Raw genomic sequence first — 15,158 nt, 5'->3', positions numbered from 1 at the left:
GAACTTAATTCACACCGTCCTGCCTGGCCCTTCACAGCCTGGCGAGGTCGTGGTGTTCGTTTCCCTTGTCGAGTTGCAGAGAAGTGAGGTTCTGACGTGAATGTGCCCACGATCATGTGGCTGGGGGGGGGGCAAGGATGACACGGACACTGGTCTCCTGCCCTGCCAGGTGGACAGACCCTGGGCTGGACGCATGCTGCTCTTAAACCACTGAGAACGTGCTTCAAGTGTCCCTGAACAGAACCACTGTGGAGACCACGCTTAGTCCAGAAAACACAGAAAAAACAAATCTCCAAAGGAATAAAAATGTGTCATTTCGATGTTGTCAAAATAATTGAAAATTTAGAAAGAAAGCATAAAAGCATAAAAGTGAGCAGTGTGACCTGTCAGTGTTATTCAGGGACATTGTTTAACAAGGCCATTGAAGGATTAATTATATATTTAGGGTGTTAGGCTGTTTCTGTCGCTTTTAAAACTAACTTTGATATAATTCACACAATACACAAGCCACTCATTGAAGTGTATGACTTGTCGCTTCCGGACTTTTCAGAGTCGTGCACCCATCAACACAATCCATCTTAGAACGTGCTCGTCTCCCCAGAAAGGAACCTGTGAGCAGCACTCCTGCAAATGGTTTCAGAATGCCTTTCTTGGGGGACTCAGTGCTGGTTTGAACCAACCAGCTTTACCAACCTTGTGGTTGCCTCATGAATAATTGAATAGTTTCAGCATCTCTGTTTTGTAATTTAGAGTCATATTTTGAATTTTTGAAAATTTTACTGTGACAGTATTTCCCCCCACAAAAGGCAGTTGGTCCCTGTTACGATTTTGATTTCGACATACGGTCTTCCATAGGCATCTGAGAATGCACACCATGCTACTTTGTAGCCAGCTTCCTTTCCTCTTGTTTAGTCATGCATCTTAGACACCTGCCTGCTCCAGGGAGGGTACATTTCCCACAGGTTTTATGGCTTGCCTAGTGTTGTATCACATCGACACCTGGTAACCTCCATGTCTGTTGTTGGACTCTCACCTTCTTTCCAATATTTTGACATCTATAATGCTGTTATAAACATCTCTGGGCCACATTCTTATGCATACCTCTGATCATTTTCTTTGAATTAATTGTTGAATGTGGAATTGCTCATATGCAAAACCAAAACCAAAAGTTTTTAAGCAGACAACAGTGAAATGTTACCATATATATATATATATATATATACACACACACACATATATATATGTGTGTGTATATATATATATATATATATATTTTTTTTTTTTTTTTTGGCTCTTGTGCTTGTCTCAGTGCCTGTCCCCAAGCATTTGCAAGTTCTGTGTCCTCGTTTCTGAGTATACCCAGTGGGTTTGCATCCAGCAGCATGAGTCAGGGAGTCGCATTAAATAAATACCTGATGGATTTATTGTATAACAAAACCAATTTAACTCTAAACACGTGCTAAGACTACTTTTTTATGATGATGATTCAGAAATCACTTCAGGATCTTGTAGCTTGTTACTATAAACATCATCTTTAAAGTTATATATTTGGTTAATACAGTCCATGGTTGAAAATTAGAAAGCGGAGGTGAACACAAAGAAAGACAAGTCAAATGAAATCGTCTTCAACACTGTTCCAGACACAATCCCTTTACCCCTTTGGTCTGTATCCTCCGCAAACTCTTCCCCTTGGGAGGTGGGGGGGGCGCAGGTACCTTTTTTCAAATCAGTCACTCGCTCTACATGATGATGACTGTCAGATGTAAGTTTTTGGAGCGTTGTGTATAGGTGTGTGGATGAGAAAGCAGTTTGGTCTTTAAAATTCTGAATGAACGATTCCTGTGTTGCACAAATGCACTTTGTCTTCCAGTCTCTGGCGTGCTGTTGGGAAGGAAACGTGTTTCTTTCGTAGGGTGGATTTGTTAGCGTGCATGGGTTCCCTGCTGCTCTCTGGGCCTCATCTGTTTCCTTACTGTGGGAGAGCCCGCTTTGCTGCTTGGTATGGAGTGGTTCCCCGGTTGCTAATGGCTGTGCCCGTGGACATCGGCATGCCTTGGACATCTCCAGATTTTCTTTTTGGAAATTTCTGGTCTCATTGCTTTGTCACTACATTGTGTTCCACATCCCTGATGCTTTCTTCATTCCTGCCATATTTGATCAAAGGGAGATAATCTGAATTGTTTTCCAAGATGAGCAGAGGGAAGTGCTACAGGGGCAACAATTGACATAATAATATGAACAGATTTTTTTTTTTTTGTCACATAAACTCAGTGTAATCTCAGGAAAAGTGAAAGCATTTTATTTATGGGAATGTTGTGTATGTATTTATCTCTGAGAATGAAGAGTAACTATTGCTCCAGGGCCACCCTCTAATTTCAGGAGTAACACTGTACTGTGTTCACTTATGTCCTGCATTTGTCGCTAAAGGTGAACATCCTCCTTTCAATCCTGAGACAGGCCCCATCCCAATTCCAACATCCACTGAAGTCCACCCGAACCAAGACATCATGAATGAAACATTCTTTCCCTCCCTTACCCACAGGAGCTTTGCAGTTATATGACTGAAACAAAAAAAGTGGATGACACCAGATTCATATGTGAGAGCATTTCCTACAGTATTTGAAACACCTTCATAATTTCCTTCTGTGCATCATGGCTCAAAGTAATATTTTCTTGGTGAATATGAATCACATTTCTTTCCATTGGTGCTTGATTTTCCTCTGACCTACTACTACCTGTCCCATAGTTTGCATGAGTTGGCCGTGCCTATTTTCATAATTTTACATAGGTGTTACTGCAGACTGTCACAAGGCTGTCATAACTTGGTAGGCAAAAGTCCCTTGACTTTTTGTCCTGTCTCAGCCTGACCGAGAGCATCATTCCTGCCACAAGTCTTCGGTGAACTTGAGGCTGGGATAAGAGCCCTTACCTAAGCACTCACAGCCCATAGGAAGACTTGCCAGTGCTTCCTTGTGGAGGGACCTGAGCCTGTCGATTTTGACCATTTCAGGGCCTACTGCTATTTCTGGGATATAGCTGTTAAATACTTGTTGACCAGAATTTAACTGAACCGAGTGTTCTCTCTTTCATTGCCTCTGTTTCTTTACTACCTGCTTTCCTGCCAACCCCTGTATTTTGTTTCTCTGTTTTTACCACTACCAAAACCATGGTCCTGTGTGTGACAATGACCCGCCAATCCTTGATCAAATAGACCCACCTCACTCAACTTCTTCCTGACTTCTTCTGAGGGCGACACTATTGGAAACTTCTTCCTTCTTGAAACACTCCCACCATTAGATTTCAGGGCTCTGGCCCCCTGCTTGCCTCTCTCCTAGGTCTGCTTCTCCTCATTTGCTGATTTGTCTCAGCACTCAAGAACACTCTTTTCCTAGACACTGCCTTCAGGATGTCCACTGCCTTTTCTTAGGTGGCTTCCACCATCTTGGCTAACCAGTGCCCCAAAAGAATAGTGCTTTAGGCCCTGGCCGGTTGGCTCAGTGGTGGAGCATCGGCCTGGCATGCAGGAGTCCTGGGTTCGATTTCCGGCCAGGGCACACAGGAGAAGCGCCCATCTACTTCTCCACCCCTCCCCTTCTCCTTCCTCTCTGTCTCTCTCTTCCCGTCCCGCAGCCAAGGCTCCATTGGAGCAAGGTTGGTCCAGGTGCTGAGGATGGCTCTGTGGCCTCTGCCTCAGGTGCTAGAATCGCTCTGGTTGTAGCAGAGCAACGCCCCAGATGGGCAGAGCATCGCCCCCTAGTGGGCATGCCAGGTGGATCCCAGTCGGGCGCATGCGGGAGTCTGTCTGACTGCCTCCCCATTTCCAGCTTTAGAAAAATAAAAAAAATAAAATAAAAAAAAAGAATAGTGCTTTATTAAACTCAAAGTTCTCACATGTCTGCCAGCCTCCCTGGCTTTCTACTGGGAACTTCATAGGTATTTGTGTAAAGAGTGGCAGATTTCTTGGCTTTGCCCTTGACCTTCAGCTTGTAACAGAATGGTTTGTTTACTGAAGACTATGTGCTAAGGATGTTGACTGTTCCAGAGGCTGCTAGGATATAAAAACTTTGACTTTAAAACTGTAGCCTAGGATTAAACAATAAAAGAACAGTCATGACTTTGTTTCTCACCTACCCAATGCTCCCTAAAGGCTTCCAGTTTGAAAACCACTCAAGTAGGTCCTCTCTGAAGTCTTAGCTGATTCTGTTACTGTCAGACTCTCAGTGATGTTTACTGCTTTTTATTAGTAATATCCTTAATGAAGGTTAATGCTGAAAGTCCTTTCTCTGAGATTTATGAAGGTGAGTGTTAAAAGTCTTGAGGATTACAAGTGTTTGTTTTCTGGGTGGTTTTATACTTGTGTGGGAACCTACATTATATCACCACTAAAGACTGAGACAGTTATATAATCAGCAGCATTGTACAAACATGGTCATTGTTATGAATTTGATTATAAATACCTGCTACTACATTAAACATGTCATATTTTAAAAACCAATTATTTTAATTTGGGGTTTATGATTACACTTGTATATTGAACCCTTAAAAATATGGACTTTATTAAATTCACTTATAATTGTGACCAAGTGAGTCTATACAAATGCCCCAGATATATTTGATTTTCAAAATTTCCATTTCACACCCTTCAATTTAGGTATAAATAACTTTTTTGCTTAGTCACCTGTGGGTTCTTATTTTTCCCTTTGGAAGTGTAAAGAGAACTTTAATTTATGAATTTTTGATTGCTCGTGGCTTCTTTGGACACAAAGGTACCCTCAGCCCTTATTGGTGATACTGTGGACTCAGAATGCTGGCTCATGGAGCTATTGGGAAACAATGCCTTGAGGCTGTTAACTCCCTGCTCTTATTCATGTCACTTAGTTGTCACCTGACAGATTTATGTACAAAGCTAGACCTGGACTTTTTAATCTTTGACTTTCTCTTAGTAACCTGGGTTCCATTTGAGAAGGTAGTGTTTGTATTTTCTTGATGCTGTACACACACACACACACACACACACACACCCCTCTAACTAAAATTTACATCTAGAAATACACTTTCTAGAAAATGCCTTGGTTATGTACATTAGTCTGCTGGGCCCTCCATAACAACGCACCACACACTGAAAAGCTTGAACAGCAGAAATATTGTCTTACAGTTCTGGGGGCTAGACAGCTGAGAGCCAGGCGTCAGCAGTGTCGGTTCCTTTAAGGCTGTGAGAGAGAACCTGTCCCATGACTCTCCACTCGTCTGGTGGTTTGCAGGAAATTGGTGACATCCCTCAGCTTATGGACGCATCACCCTGAGTTCTGCCTTCACAGGACATTCTCCTTGTGTGATTTTTGTCCATATTTCCCCTTATTATAAGGACACCAGTTATATTGGATTAGAGTCCCCTCCTGTGTCAGTATGACCTTGGATTAACTACATTGGCAACAAAACTGTTTTCAGAGAAGTTCATATTCTGAGGCATTGGGGTTAGGACTTCAACGTATGCACTTAGGGAGTCACAATTCAACCTATAACAGTATGGCTAATGACTGAAATAATCAGATGACATTTTCACTTGGCAATTGTGGGTAGGAGAAATAGGTAGAAAGAATAGCAACTTACACTGAGTGGCCCTCAGAAATTGGCTAGAAAGACAACTGATGCAAGATATGAGAGTGGTTAACCCCTTCACAGACTGGCACAAAATTTCTGGTGGACCGACACCAGTCTGCAGAATGGAAGCATCAGTCAGACTGGCCGATGTTAGGGAAAAGGAAGTTGAGAAAGAGGTGAATGATGATTCTCCCAGGGAAAAGAAAGAGAGAGGATGCCTGGTGAGAAATGGGAGTGCTGGGGTTAGGGGAAGAGTGTGCTGGGTGTCTGTACCCAGAGGCTTAGGGACCACATCAGGTGCTGCCAGAGGAATGGCACTCCTTAGAATAGGTGGTGAAGCACATGGACTGGTTTGTTTGTAAACTGCTTTACAGTATCTCCCATGAGAAGATTGTTTTCACTGTTACATATCAGAAACCAGTAATTTTCTTTTAACATGAAAAATATAAGCTCCGTTTTTTTATTACTTTCCCTACAAAGCTGAAAGCAGTTCATTTGCCTTCAAGATTTTTCATTTTCCTTGTGTTCTGAATGTGACGTTACCTTTCATTAATCCCTTCTAGCGAAGCAAAATTTAATTAAAACCATCTCACATGGTGGCAGCCATTTATGTATTTAAAAAGGAACTCTTGGAAGCTCAGCTCCCCGTCTTCTGTTCTAAACAAAGTTGAACTATTAAATTTAGTAGGTTCTTTCTTGAATTCAGAATTTGTTACATAATGGTTCTTACCCTCTTAATTTTGGATAACAGGGAACTTTGTTGAGTATAGTAGTCTCCATTTATTCCTGGGGGGAGACCCAAAACTTGGATAGTATCAAACCCTATATTACATATACTGTATTTTCCCTATATACACATATCTGTAATAAAGTTCCATATACACATTAGTCATAGTAAGAGATTAACAATGAATAATAAAGACAAATTGTAGCAATATACTCCAATAAAAGTAATGTGAAGATGGTCTCTCTCAGAATATCTTATTGTCCTGTACTCATCCTTCCCCTGGTGATGGGAGATGATAAATGCTTTAAGTCAAAAACTTTCACCATCTTACTTAAAGAAAGCCCTTTATGGCTTCTCTTTGGTGAATCTAAATCGCCAGCACTTTGGGCCATTATTATGTAAAGTAAAGGTGTCTTGAACAGAAGCCCTGCAATACCTTGACAGTTGATCCAATAACCAAGATGGCTGACTACTCAGTAACTAAGGGTGGGAAGTGACTACAGCCAGACAAAGGGGTGGTTCACGTCGGAACAGGATGGAGCAGGACACCAAGAGATGGCATCCTGCTAACTCAGAACAGAGCACAATGTAGGAGTTATCAATTGTTTGTTTTGGGGAATTTTCACTTAATATTTTCAGAACACTGTTGATCGTAGGTAACTGAAACTACAAGTAAGGGGGTAGAGGACATACCCATGACCTGACTTTGAAATAATATGAACTTGAGACTTGAGGGTGAAAGGAGATTATTTTTTAAAAGAGAAATGGAAAATAATATATAAGTATGCATTTCTTCCCCTCAGTGTACATGGAAGCCCAGGTCAAGGAAAAATAAGGGGACCCCATTTTACAAATAGCTTAAGTGACAAGGTGTCACAGTAGAATTGTTAGATCACATGATGGTTCTGTGTTTAGAAATATCCATACTCTTTTTTATAGCAACTGTACCATTCTACATTCTCAACAATGTTCAAGGGTTTCAGTTGCCTCTCATCCTTGCCATCGCTGGTTATTTTGTCTTATTTTCCCTTAATAATAGCCTTCCTAATGCATGGAAGTGGTGATTTGCCACCTTTTCTCTCATGAGACAGCCATTGCTTTGCCTACTTGATGCGTGATCAGTGTTGGTGGCATTCCTAAGGAGGAGACTGAGTGGATGAGCAGGAATCTCTTAGCTCCAGCCAATTCCTTTGTAAGTAGCTTTGGCTCACTATAGTAAAACTGTGTGATGAAGGGGTGTAAAGAATGTCTCTGGGCTTACCATTTGCCCATTTCACTCTAGGAAGGAATCGTTGTTCAGTGTCAAGAGCCCCAAGTCATCCATTGGCACAATGATGACATTTGACAAAGAAACAAAGTTTCAGATCACCCAGGTGTGTCTTATGGGCCAAAACTCACTGTAGTTAAATGAGCTCTTACCAAATTTATAGAGGGGGTGGTTACAGAAGGAAGTGTTTCCTTCACTGAGTGTTTAGCTTTCAGCCTGCCCTTTGCTGGGTGTTGTTCTCTGTAATGGGCACAGCTGAAAACCACCATTAACATCAATATGGCAGCACCACAACACACCTTTTTTTTTTTTAATAGGTTCTTGAGCAGAGGTGGGTTTAACTGCAGGCACAGCAGGCACTCGACCTGGGCCCCAACTTCTGAAGGGCCCACAAACCCCAACTTGACACTTTTTTCTAATGACACCAAGTTTGGTTTCATATGTGCAATTTAACATTAATAGTACATATTTTTTATTTATTTAAAAATATGATTAACATTTATTTTTATTTTCCCTGTCTCTCTCTTTTTTTAAGGGGCCCAATATTTTCTTCTGTGCCCGGGGCCTCAACTGACCTTAATCCACCTCTGTTCTTGAGTCAAACATACGTGACTGTCATTTGTTCCGTCTCGGAAAGGTGCTTTTGACAGATGGCCAAAACTCTTCTTTGTTTCCATGTCGTTGACTTCCGTAAGTGTGATGAGTGTGCCATGCGGATGAGTAGACTGAGCATTCTCGATTTGAAAACCACGTGACATTAATAAGCAACGCTGTTAGGCCAGGCCTGTGGTCTCTCTTATTTTTGTCTTCGCACGTCATTAGCTTAGGGTGACTTGTGCATTTCATGAATCATCTCATCACTGTCAGGCAGCATCAGCATATCACACAGAGGATTAGAGGAAAGCAATTTTGTGCTTAGGGAATAACTGGATGAAGATTTACTTGGTGACTTTGAGCTGCAGGTCAGCTTCCTATTTTAAAACCTCTCATTTGGTTACACAAGCAGAAGGACCCTAAAGTCCTTGAACCTGAGGCTTCATCTCAGTCTTATTGGCCAGCCTGCGCTTGCACAAGCACAGACTTATTAAAGGGCACAGGGTCCAGCTCCAGGACCAAGCATGGAGCAGGAGTCTGCCATGACATATGTCTGTACTTCTTCCAACTGAGTGGCTGCTGTCTTAATGTTGCCTTCCTCTTAGCTAAGATCAGACAACAATTTATCACAAGCATAATCTGTGACAGGTATCATCTTATCCTCTCATACTCCCCAATTCCTCTTGCTCCCTGTAACGTGGTGAGACGAAGACCTTCAGATTTCTGATAAAAAGGATGGAAATCAGAGCTCCTACTTGTCAGCCTGAAGGAAAGTCTGTACCGTCCAATCTCCAGGTCAACCCCATGCATTCTCTTCTTTTATTGAGCGTTCTTTTCCTCACTTTTCAACTACACCAGCAAGACTTCTCTAATGTTTGCATCATATTGTCTTACGAAACTACGCATTCATTCCCCATTTAGTTTGGAACTTGAAACCAAAGGTCAAGACCAGCCATCAGTGATTTTGGAAGCTCTGGCCCTTGCTCACCTTTCTGGGACAGACTTCCCACAGAAAATAGGCAAATGCTGGAGTCAGCCAATGTAAAGAAGCTCCTCTTTCCTGCTCCCCTCCCTGGAGGTCGGGCGAGGGGAGGGTGGACCCAGCTCTCTCCTCAGTCACTCGGGCACAGGCATGGTCTGTCTTCTTTGAAGATCATCCATTCTGAATCTCAAGTCTCTGGACAGGCCTACAGGGTCTTTATCCTTCTTCAGGTCACTCATGTATAAATGGCTCTTTGGAAACACATGACCCCTCTGCACGTCCTGTTCGGCGTTCCAGGCACTTCGGGATCTGAGACTTTCCTGTAAGGTAGGGGCTCATAGAGAGGTGGGGAAGAAGTCTTTTGGGGTCGGAGGTGAGGCTTTTTGCTGTCTCGTAAACGATACTGTGCAGTGAGGGCCTGGTTCTTCTGAGGACAGAATTGGACATGAGATTTTCTGAGGCGTATAATAGAAATACTATGGAAACATATAATTAATTTGTGGATGAGTAAGTGGAGATAGAGGGGACAGATGCAAATACAAAATGTATTTTCCGAAGTGATTTGATAAATAGTGTTTTTTGTAATGAGTGCAGGGATGGATTTAAAAAAGAGAAAGAGATGAAAAGCCTCCAATATTTGAACGATTGAGTAGGGAATAGGAATGTTTATTTTCCCTTCAAAAAACAAACACTGTATCCACAGTAAACGTGGCAAGGCAGCAATGCCCCTGCAAGCCGTTTCCTTTAGTCATCCATCTCCGACTCCGGTGAGGGAGCCGCGACTCTGCCCGAGACAGGGAGCATCTGAGGTTGGTTTGCGCCGTCGCAGCGCACCGCCTAATTGTCCGTCCTTAGAGTGTTCCAGTGGATGTGCTTTTAGCAGGAGCACAGTGGAGAGGCCCTGGTCCCAGGGGTGTGGGAGCTAAGTGCTTGAGGGGCAGGGGTGCCCGGGCCACCTGGGGGCTCGCTGCACTGTGGTTCACACCCGCTTCCTCCTGCCCCTGTTGTGCAAGGCAGGCAGGGGTGGCTGCCAGTGAACAAGAACCCCTCATTCAGGCATCCTGGCTTCTAAACTGATCTTCAATTGTCCTATTCCTATGAAAGTTTCCCTCATGTGTCCAACTCTACCTGCTTGAGGTCAAGCCTGCATTTTCTTTTTTCTTTAACATGTACTATTACAGAGACATTATGTTGTGGCTACGTGAAAAATATAACTATTTAAAAAGAAAACTATCGCCTAACCAGGCGGTGGCGCAGTGGATAGAGCTTTGGACTAGGATGCCGAGGACCCAGGTTCGAGAGCCCGAGGTCGCCAGCTTAAGCGTGGGCTCATCTGGTTTGAGCAAAGCTCGCCAGCTTGGACCCAAGGTCGCTGGCTCGAGCAAGGGGTTACTCGGTCTGCTGAAGGCCCGTGGTCAAGGCACATATGAGAAAGCAATCAATGAACAACTAAGGTGTTGCAACAAAAACTGATGATTGATGCTTCTCATCTCTCTGTTCCTGTCTGTCTGTCCCTATCTATCCCTCTCTCTGACTCTCTCTCTGTTTCTATAAAAAAAAATAATAAAAAATAAATAAAAAGAAAACTATCAACCCTTATCTTCTTTCCCAGACTCAGCCTACTACGTAGGTCTTTATCCTTTGGGCTTCACCCCTCCCCCTCATCCCCCTCTCCCCTACCCCCTCTCTCTCCTCTTTTCTTATTCTTCCTCTCTTTCTCTCTTACCTCCATCTCATCCCCCTCTCATCCCTCTCTCATCCCCTCTCTCACCCCCTCTCTCACCCCCTCTCATCCCTCTCTCATCCCTCTCTCATCCCTCTCTCATCCCTCTCTCATCCCTCTCTCATCCTCCTCTCTCATCCCCTCTCTCACCCCTCTCTCATCTCCTCTCATCCCTCTCTCATCCCTCTCTCATCCCCTCCCTCATCCCCTCTCATCCCTCTCTCATCCCCCTCTCATCCCTCTCTCATCCCTCTCTCATCCCCTCTCTCATCCCCTCTCTCATCCCTCTCTCATCCCACTCTCATCCCTCTCTCATCCTCCTCTCTCATCCCCTCTCTCATCCCTCTCTCATCTCCTCTCATCCCTCTCTCATCTCCTCTCATCCCTCTCTCATGCCTCTCTCATCCCCTCTCTCATCCCTCTCTCATCCCTCTCTCATCCCCTCCCTCATGCCCTCCCTCATCCCCTCTCATCCCTCTCTCATCCCTCTCTCATCCCTCTCTCATCCCCTCTCTCATCCCCTCTCTCATCCCCTCTCATCCTCTCTCATCCCCTCTCTCATCCCTCTCTCATCCCTCCCTCATCCCTCTCTCATCCCCCTCTCTCATCCCCTCTCTCATCCCTATCTCATCCCTCTATCATCCCTCTCTCATGCCCCTCTCTCATCCCTCTCTCATCCCCTCTCATCCCTCTCTCATCCCTCTCTCATCCCCTCTCTCATCCCTCTCTCATCCCTCTTATCGCCCTCTCTCATCCCCCTCTCATCCCCTCTCTCATCCCCCTCTCATCCCCTCTCTCATCCCCCTCTCATCCCCCTCTCATCCCTCTCTCATCCCTCTCATCCCCCCTCTCATCCCCCTCTCATTCCTCTCTCATCCTTCTCTCATCCCCCTCTCATCCCCCTCTCTCATCCCCCTCTCATCCCCTCTCTCATCCCTCTCTCATCCCTCTCTCATCCCCTCTCTCATCCCTCTCTCATCCCCCCTCTCATCCCCCCTCTTTCATCCCCTCTCTTTCATCCCCTCTCATCCCTCTCTCATCCCCTCTCATCCCCCTCTCATCCCCCTCTCATCCCCTCTCTCATCCCCCTCTCTCATCCCCCTCTCTCATCCCTCTCTCATCCCCTCTCTCATCCCTCTCTCATCCCTCTCTCATCCCCCCTCTCTCATCCCCTCTCTCATCCCTCTCATCCCACTCTCATCTCTCTCTCATCCCCCCTCTCTCATCCCCTCTCTCATCCCCTCTCATCCCTCTCTGATCCCCTCTCTCATCCCTCTCTCATCCCCTCTCTCATCCCCCTCCCATCCCCCTCTCATCCCTCTCTCATCCCTCTCTCATCCCCCCTCTCTCATCCCTCTCTCATCCCTCTCTCATCCCTCTCTCATCCCTCTCTCATCCCTCTCTCATCCCCTCTCTCATCCCTCTCTCATTCCCTCTCTCATCCCGCCTCTCATCCCTCTCTCATCCCTCTCTCATCCCCCTCTCTCATTCCTCTCTCATCCCCTCTCTCATCCCTCTCTCTTCCCTCTCTCATCCCCTCTCTCATCCCTCTCTCATCCCCTCTCTCATCCCTCTCTCATCCCTCTCTCATCCCCCTCTCATCCCCCCTCTGTCATCCCCTCTCATCCCCTCTCTCATCCCTCTCTCATCCCCTCTCTCATCCCCCCTCTCATCCCTCTCTCATCCCTCTCTCATCCCTCTCTCATCCCTCTCTCATCCCCCCCTCTCATCCCTCTCTCATCCCTCTCTCATCACTCTCTCATCACCCCTCTCGTCCCCCCTCACCCTCCCTTCCCTCTCCACTCTCCCCTTTCTCCCATTGTGTATTTATGGCAAGCAAGCAGAAACAAGAAGGCGGGAGGGTGTTCCCCAACCTTTCTTCATTTCAAAGGGCATTTCTCTATAAACTTGGTTTGTGTCTTAATGAATTGCTCAGTTTTAGAAATCTGCTAAGGAAGTTCTGTAACCCACATAGTGGGTTGCCCTGCTATTATTTATAGTTATAAGCTCTTTATAGTTTCTGTCACTTTACAGGGTATAACATTTATAAACATTTATATGTCACTGTGAGTGTATTGGTATAAGACTGTGAAGTACTTTAAATTTTGGTTCTTTGTTTATACCTTGAAAAATGGTCTTACAATCTCTGGCCCTCTTGCCTTCAACTGCAAAGAAAGGGAATATGGTTTGGGTCTGCTTGGGCCCTGTCAGACCTGGCGTTTTATTGTCTGTGAGTGTAATCCATACCAAGTGTTGCTGAGTCTTGAATGAAATGCCTTCTAATTGCTGTTTGAGAGTCTGTCTGTCATGAAATTTAATTGACCCCTAACAGTAGCTTTTTAGAAAATAAAGCTTGTATACTAAGTTTTTTGAGAAGACAAAACTGTATACTAAATCTAGTCTATTCTAATTTTAACTTTCTTTTCTCTCCACCAGTTTGCTGTTTTGTGGTTCACAAGAGGTGCCATGAATTTGTTACTTTTTCTTGTCCGGGTGCGGATAAGGGACCCGACACTGATGTAAGTAATCTGGAAACTATTGTTTGACGTCAATGCAGATTTCGGAGTTTAATTTTTTTTTAACGCCTGTACAACTGTTGTTTGGGCTCATACTGTTGATGGGAAGACGTATCAGTTAGTCTCATACTATTGGGGTTGGATTAATGAACAGATGTGTTGTCCTTCTGAGCCCTGTCGGGACCACTGAGGGACTGGAGGAGAATTTCTTGTTGGCTGGTCCCCTTCAGCCTTCTGCCCTGGTAGGCCACATGGACTGCATCCACCAAATGTATAGGAATATCTTTCCCAAGCACAATGTGGTTCTTCCCCGAAGATGCTGACAAAGTTTACAATCCACATAAGTCACCCTTCGGTTTATTTACTAATAGATCCGTCGCTGTTGGCCAGCATAAGAAACTATGCCTTGTTCGCTTCATGAGATCCTTGCTATCTCTTCGTTACGTGTTATATAAAGGCTGCTGTTGATTTAAATCAGTTCACATCTGTTTCACTGAGCGCATGGTCTCTGAAGCTGCCCGTGGGTGAGCGGCCCGTGCCCTGTGGCTCTGCCTGTCTCTGGGAGGCGTCTCCGTCCCGGCTCTGCGTGGACCCGATCGGCCACGGAGGGTACCGCCGAGGAGGCCTGGGAAAGACCGGCATCAGCAGTGCAGGAGGGGGCAAAAGTAGATCTACAGTTGTGTGTACGGAAAATAACACAACAAATAAATAGTAACACAAGGATGAACTCTTTGTTTCATGTACCACAACTGTAAACCTACTTTTTCCCCACCCTGTATATTGAGCAGAAAGAAACTTGGGCTGTTACATAGAAAGTAATATTTTAACTGAAAAAAACAAAGTGTTGTGGCAGAGGGTGCTGAGGACTAGGCGCTTCTGTTCTGAACAGCTTTCGCCGGGTCACTGAGTCACTGACACTTTTTTTTTTTGTATTTTTCTGAAGTTGGAAACGGGGAGGCAGTCAGACAGATTCCCGCATGCACCTGACCAGGATCCACCGGGCACGCCCACCAGGGGGCGATGCTCTGCCCATCTGGGGCATCGCTCTGTTGCAACCAGAGCCGTTCTAGCGCCTGGGGCAGAGGCCACAGAGCCATCCCCAGCGCCCGGGCCAACCTTGCTCCAATGGAGCCTTGTCTGTGGGAGGGGAAGAGAGAGACAGAGAGGAAGGAGAGGGGGAGGGGTGGAGAAGCAGATGGGCGCTTCTCCTGTGTGCCCTGGCCGGGAATCAAATCCGGGACTCCTGCACGCCAGGCCGACGCTCTACCACTGAGCCAACAGGCGAGGGCCTGGAGTCACTGACACTTAAGCAGTGTGCCCGAGGGCTTTCCACCTGAGGCATCTGTTCCCACCAAGAAACTGCTTTCCCGGTGGCTTCTTCAGGGGAGGCAGGGCTGAATCCTCCCCTTCTTGGAAGATGGCGTGTTCATGAGCAGCTCTGAGCAATTCAGCCTTGCGTTGTTGTTTTTTTTAACACATGTAAGGAAGGAACTTACCAGGGGACCCTTGGCATGTGGGAACAGGCTGCTTCTCGGTCAGAGTGCTGGGGGACGCAGCATAGGGGGGGTACCGCCCCCTTCCCTCAAAGACTCACAGAACCTGGGAGCCAGAGGGAGCATCCGAGATCATCTTGTTTCATTTCCTCATGAGCCAGGATTCCCAGTCCATGAATGTGAAATGACTTGCCTACATGCAAAAATGTACATATATACATATATGCAGTGTCATCCCACCTTTCCCTACTCCCA

General features: G+C 45.4%; 1 protein-coding gene across 1 annotated transcript in view; it reads left to right on the top strand.

The window, feature by feature from the left end:
• Positions 1-15,158, top strand: part of PRKCA (protein kinase C alpha) — a 419,289-nt gene that overhangs the window by 171,183 nt on the left and 232,948 nt on the right. The window contains exon 3 of the mRNA XM_066235888.1: positions 13,331-13,413. Within this exon, the coding sequence (XP_066091985.1) occupies positions 13,331-13,413 (83 nt within the window). The remainder of the gene's footprint in view (positions 1-13,330; positions 13,414-15,158) is intronic.

Source organism: Saccopteryx bilineata, chromosome 6, assembly GCF_036850765.1.
Source record: "Saccopteryx bilineata isolate mSacBil1 chromosome 6, mSacBil1_pri_phased_curated, whole genome shotgun sequence".
Lineage (NCBI taxonomy): Eukaryota > Metazoa > Chordata > Mammalia > Chiroptera > Emballonuridae > Saccopteryx > Saccopteryx bilineata.
This window is presented reverse-complemented; position numbering and strand designations above follow the sequence as displayed.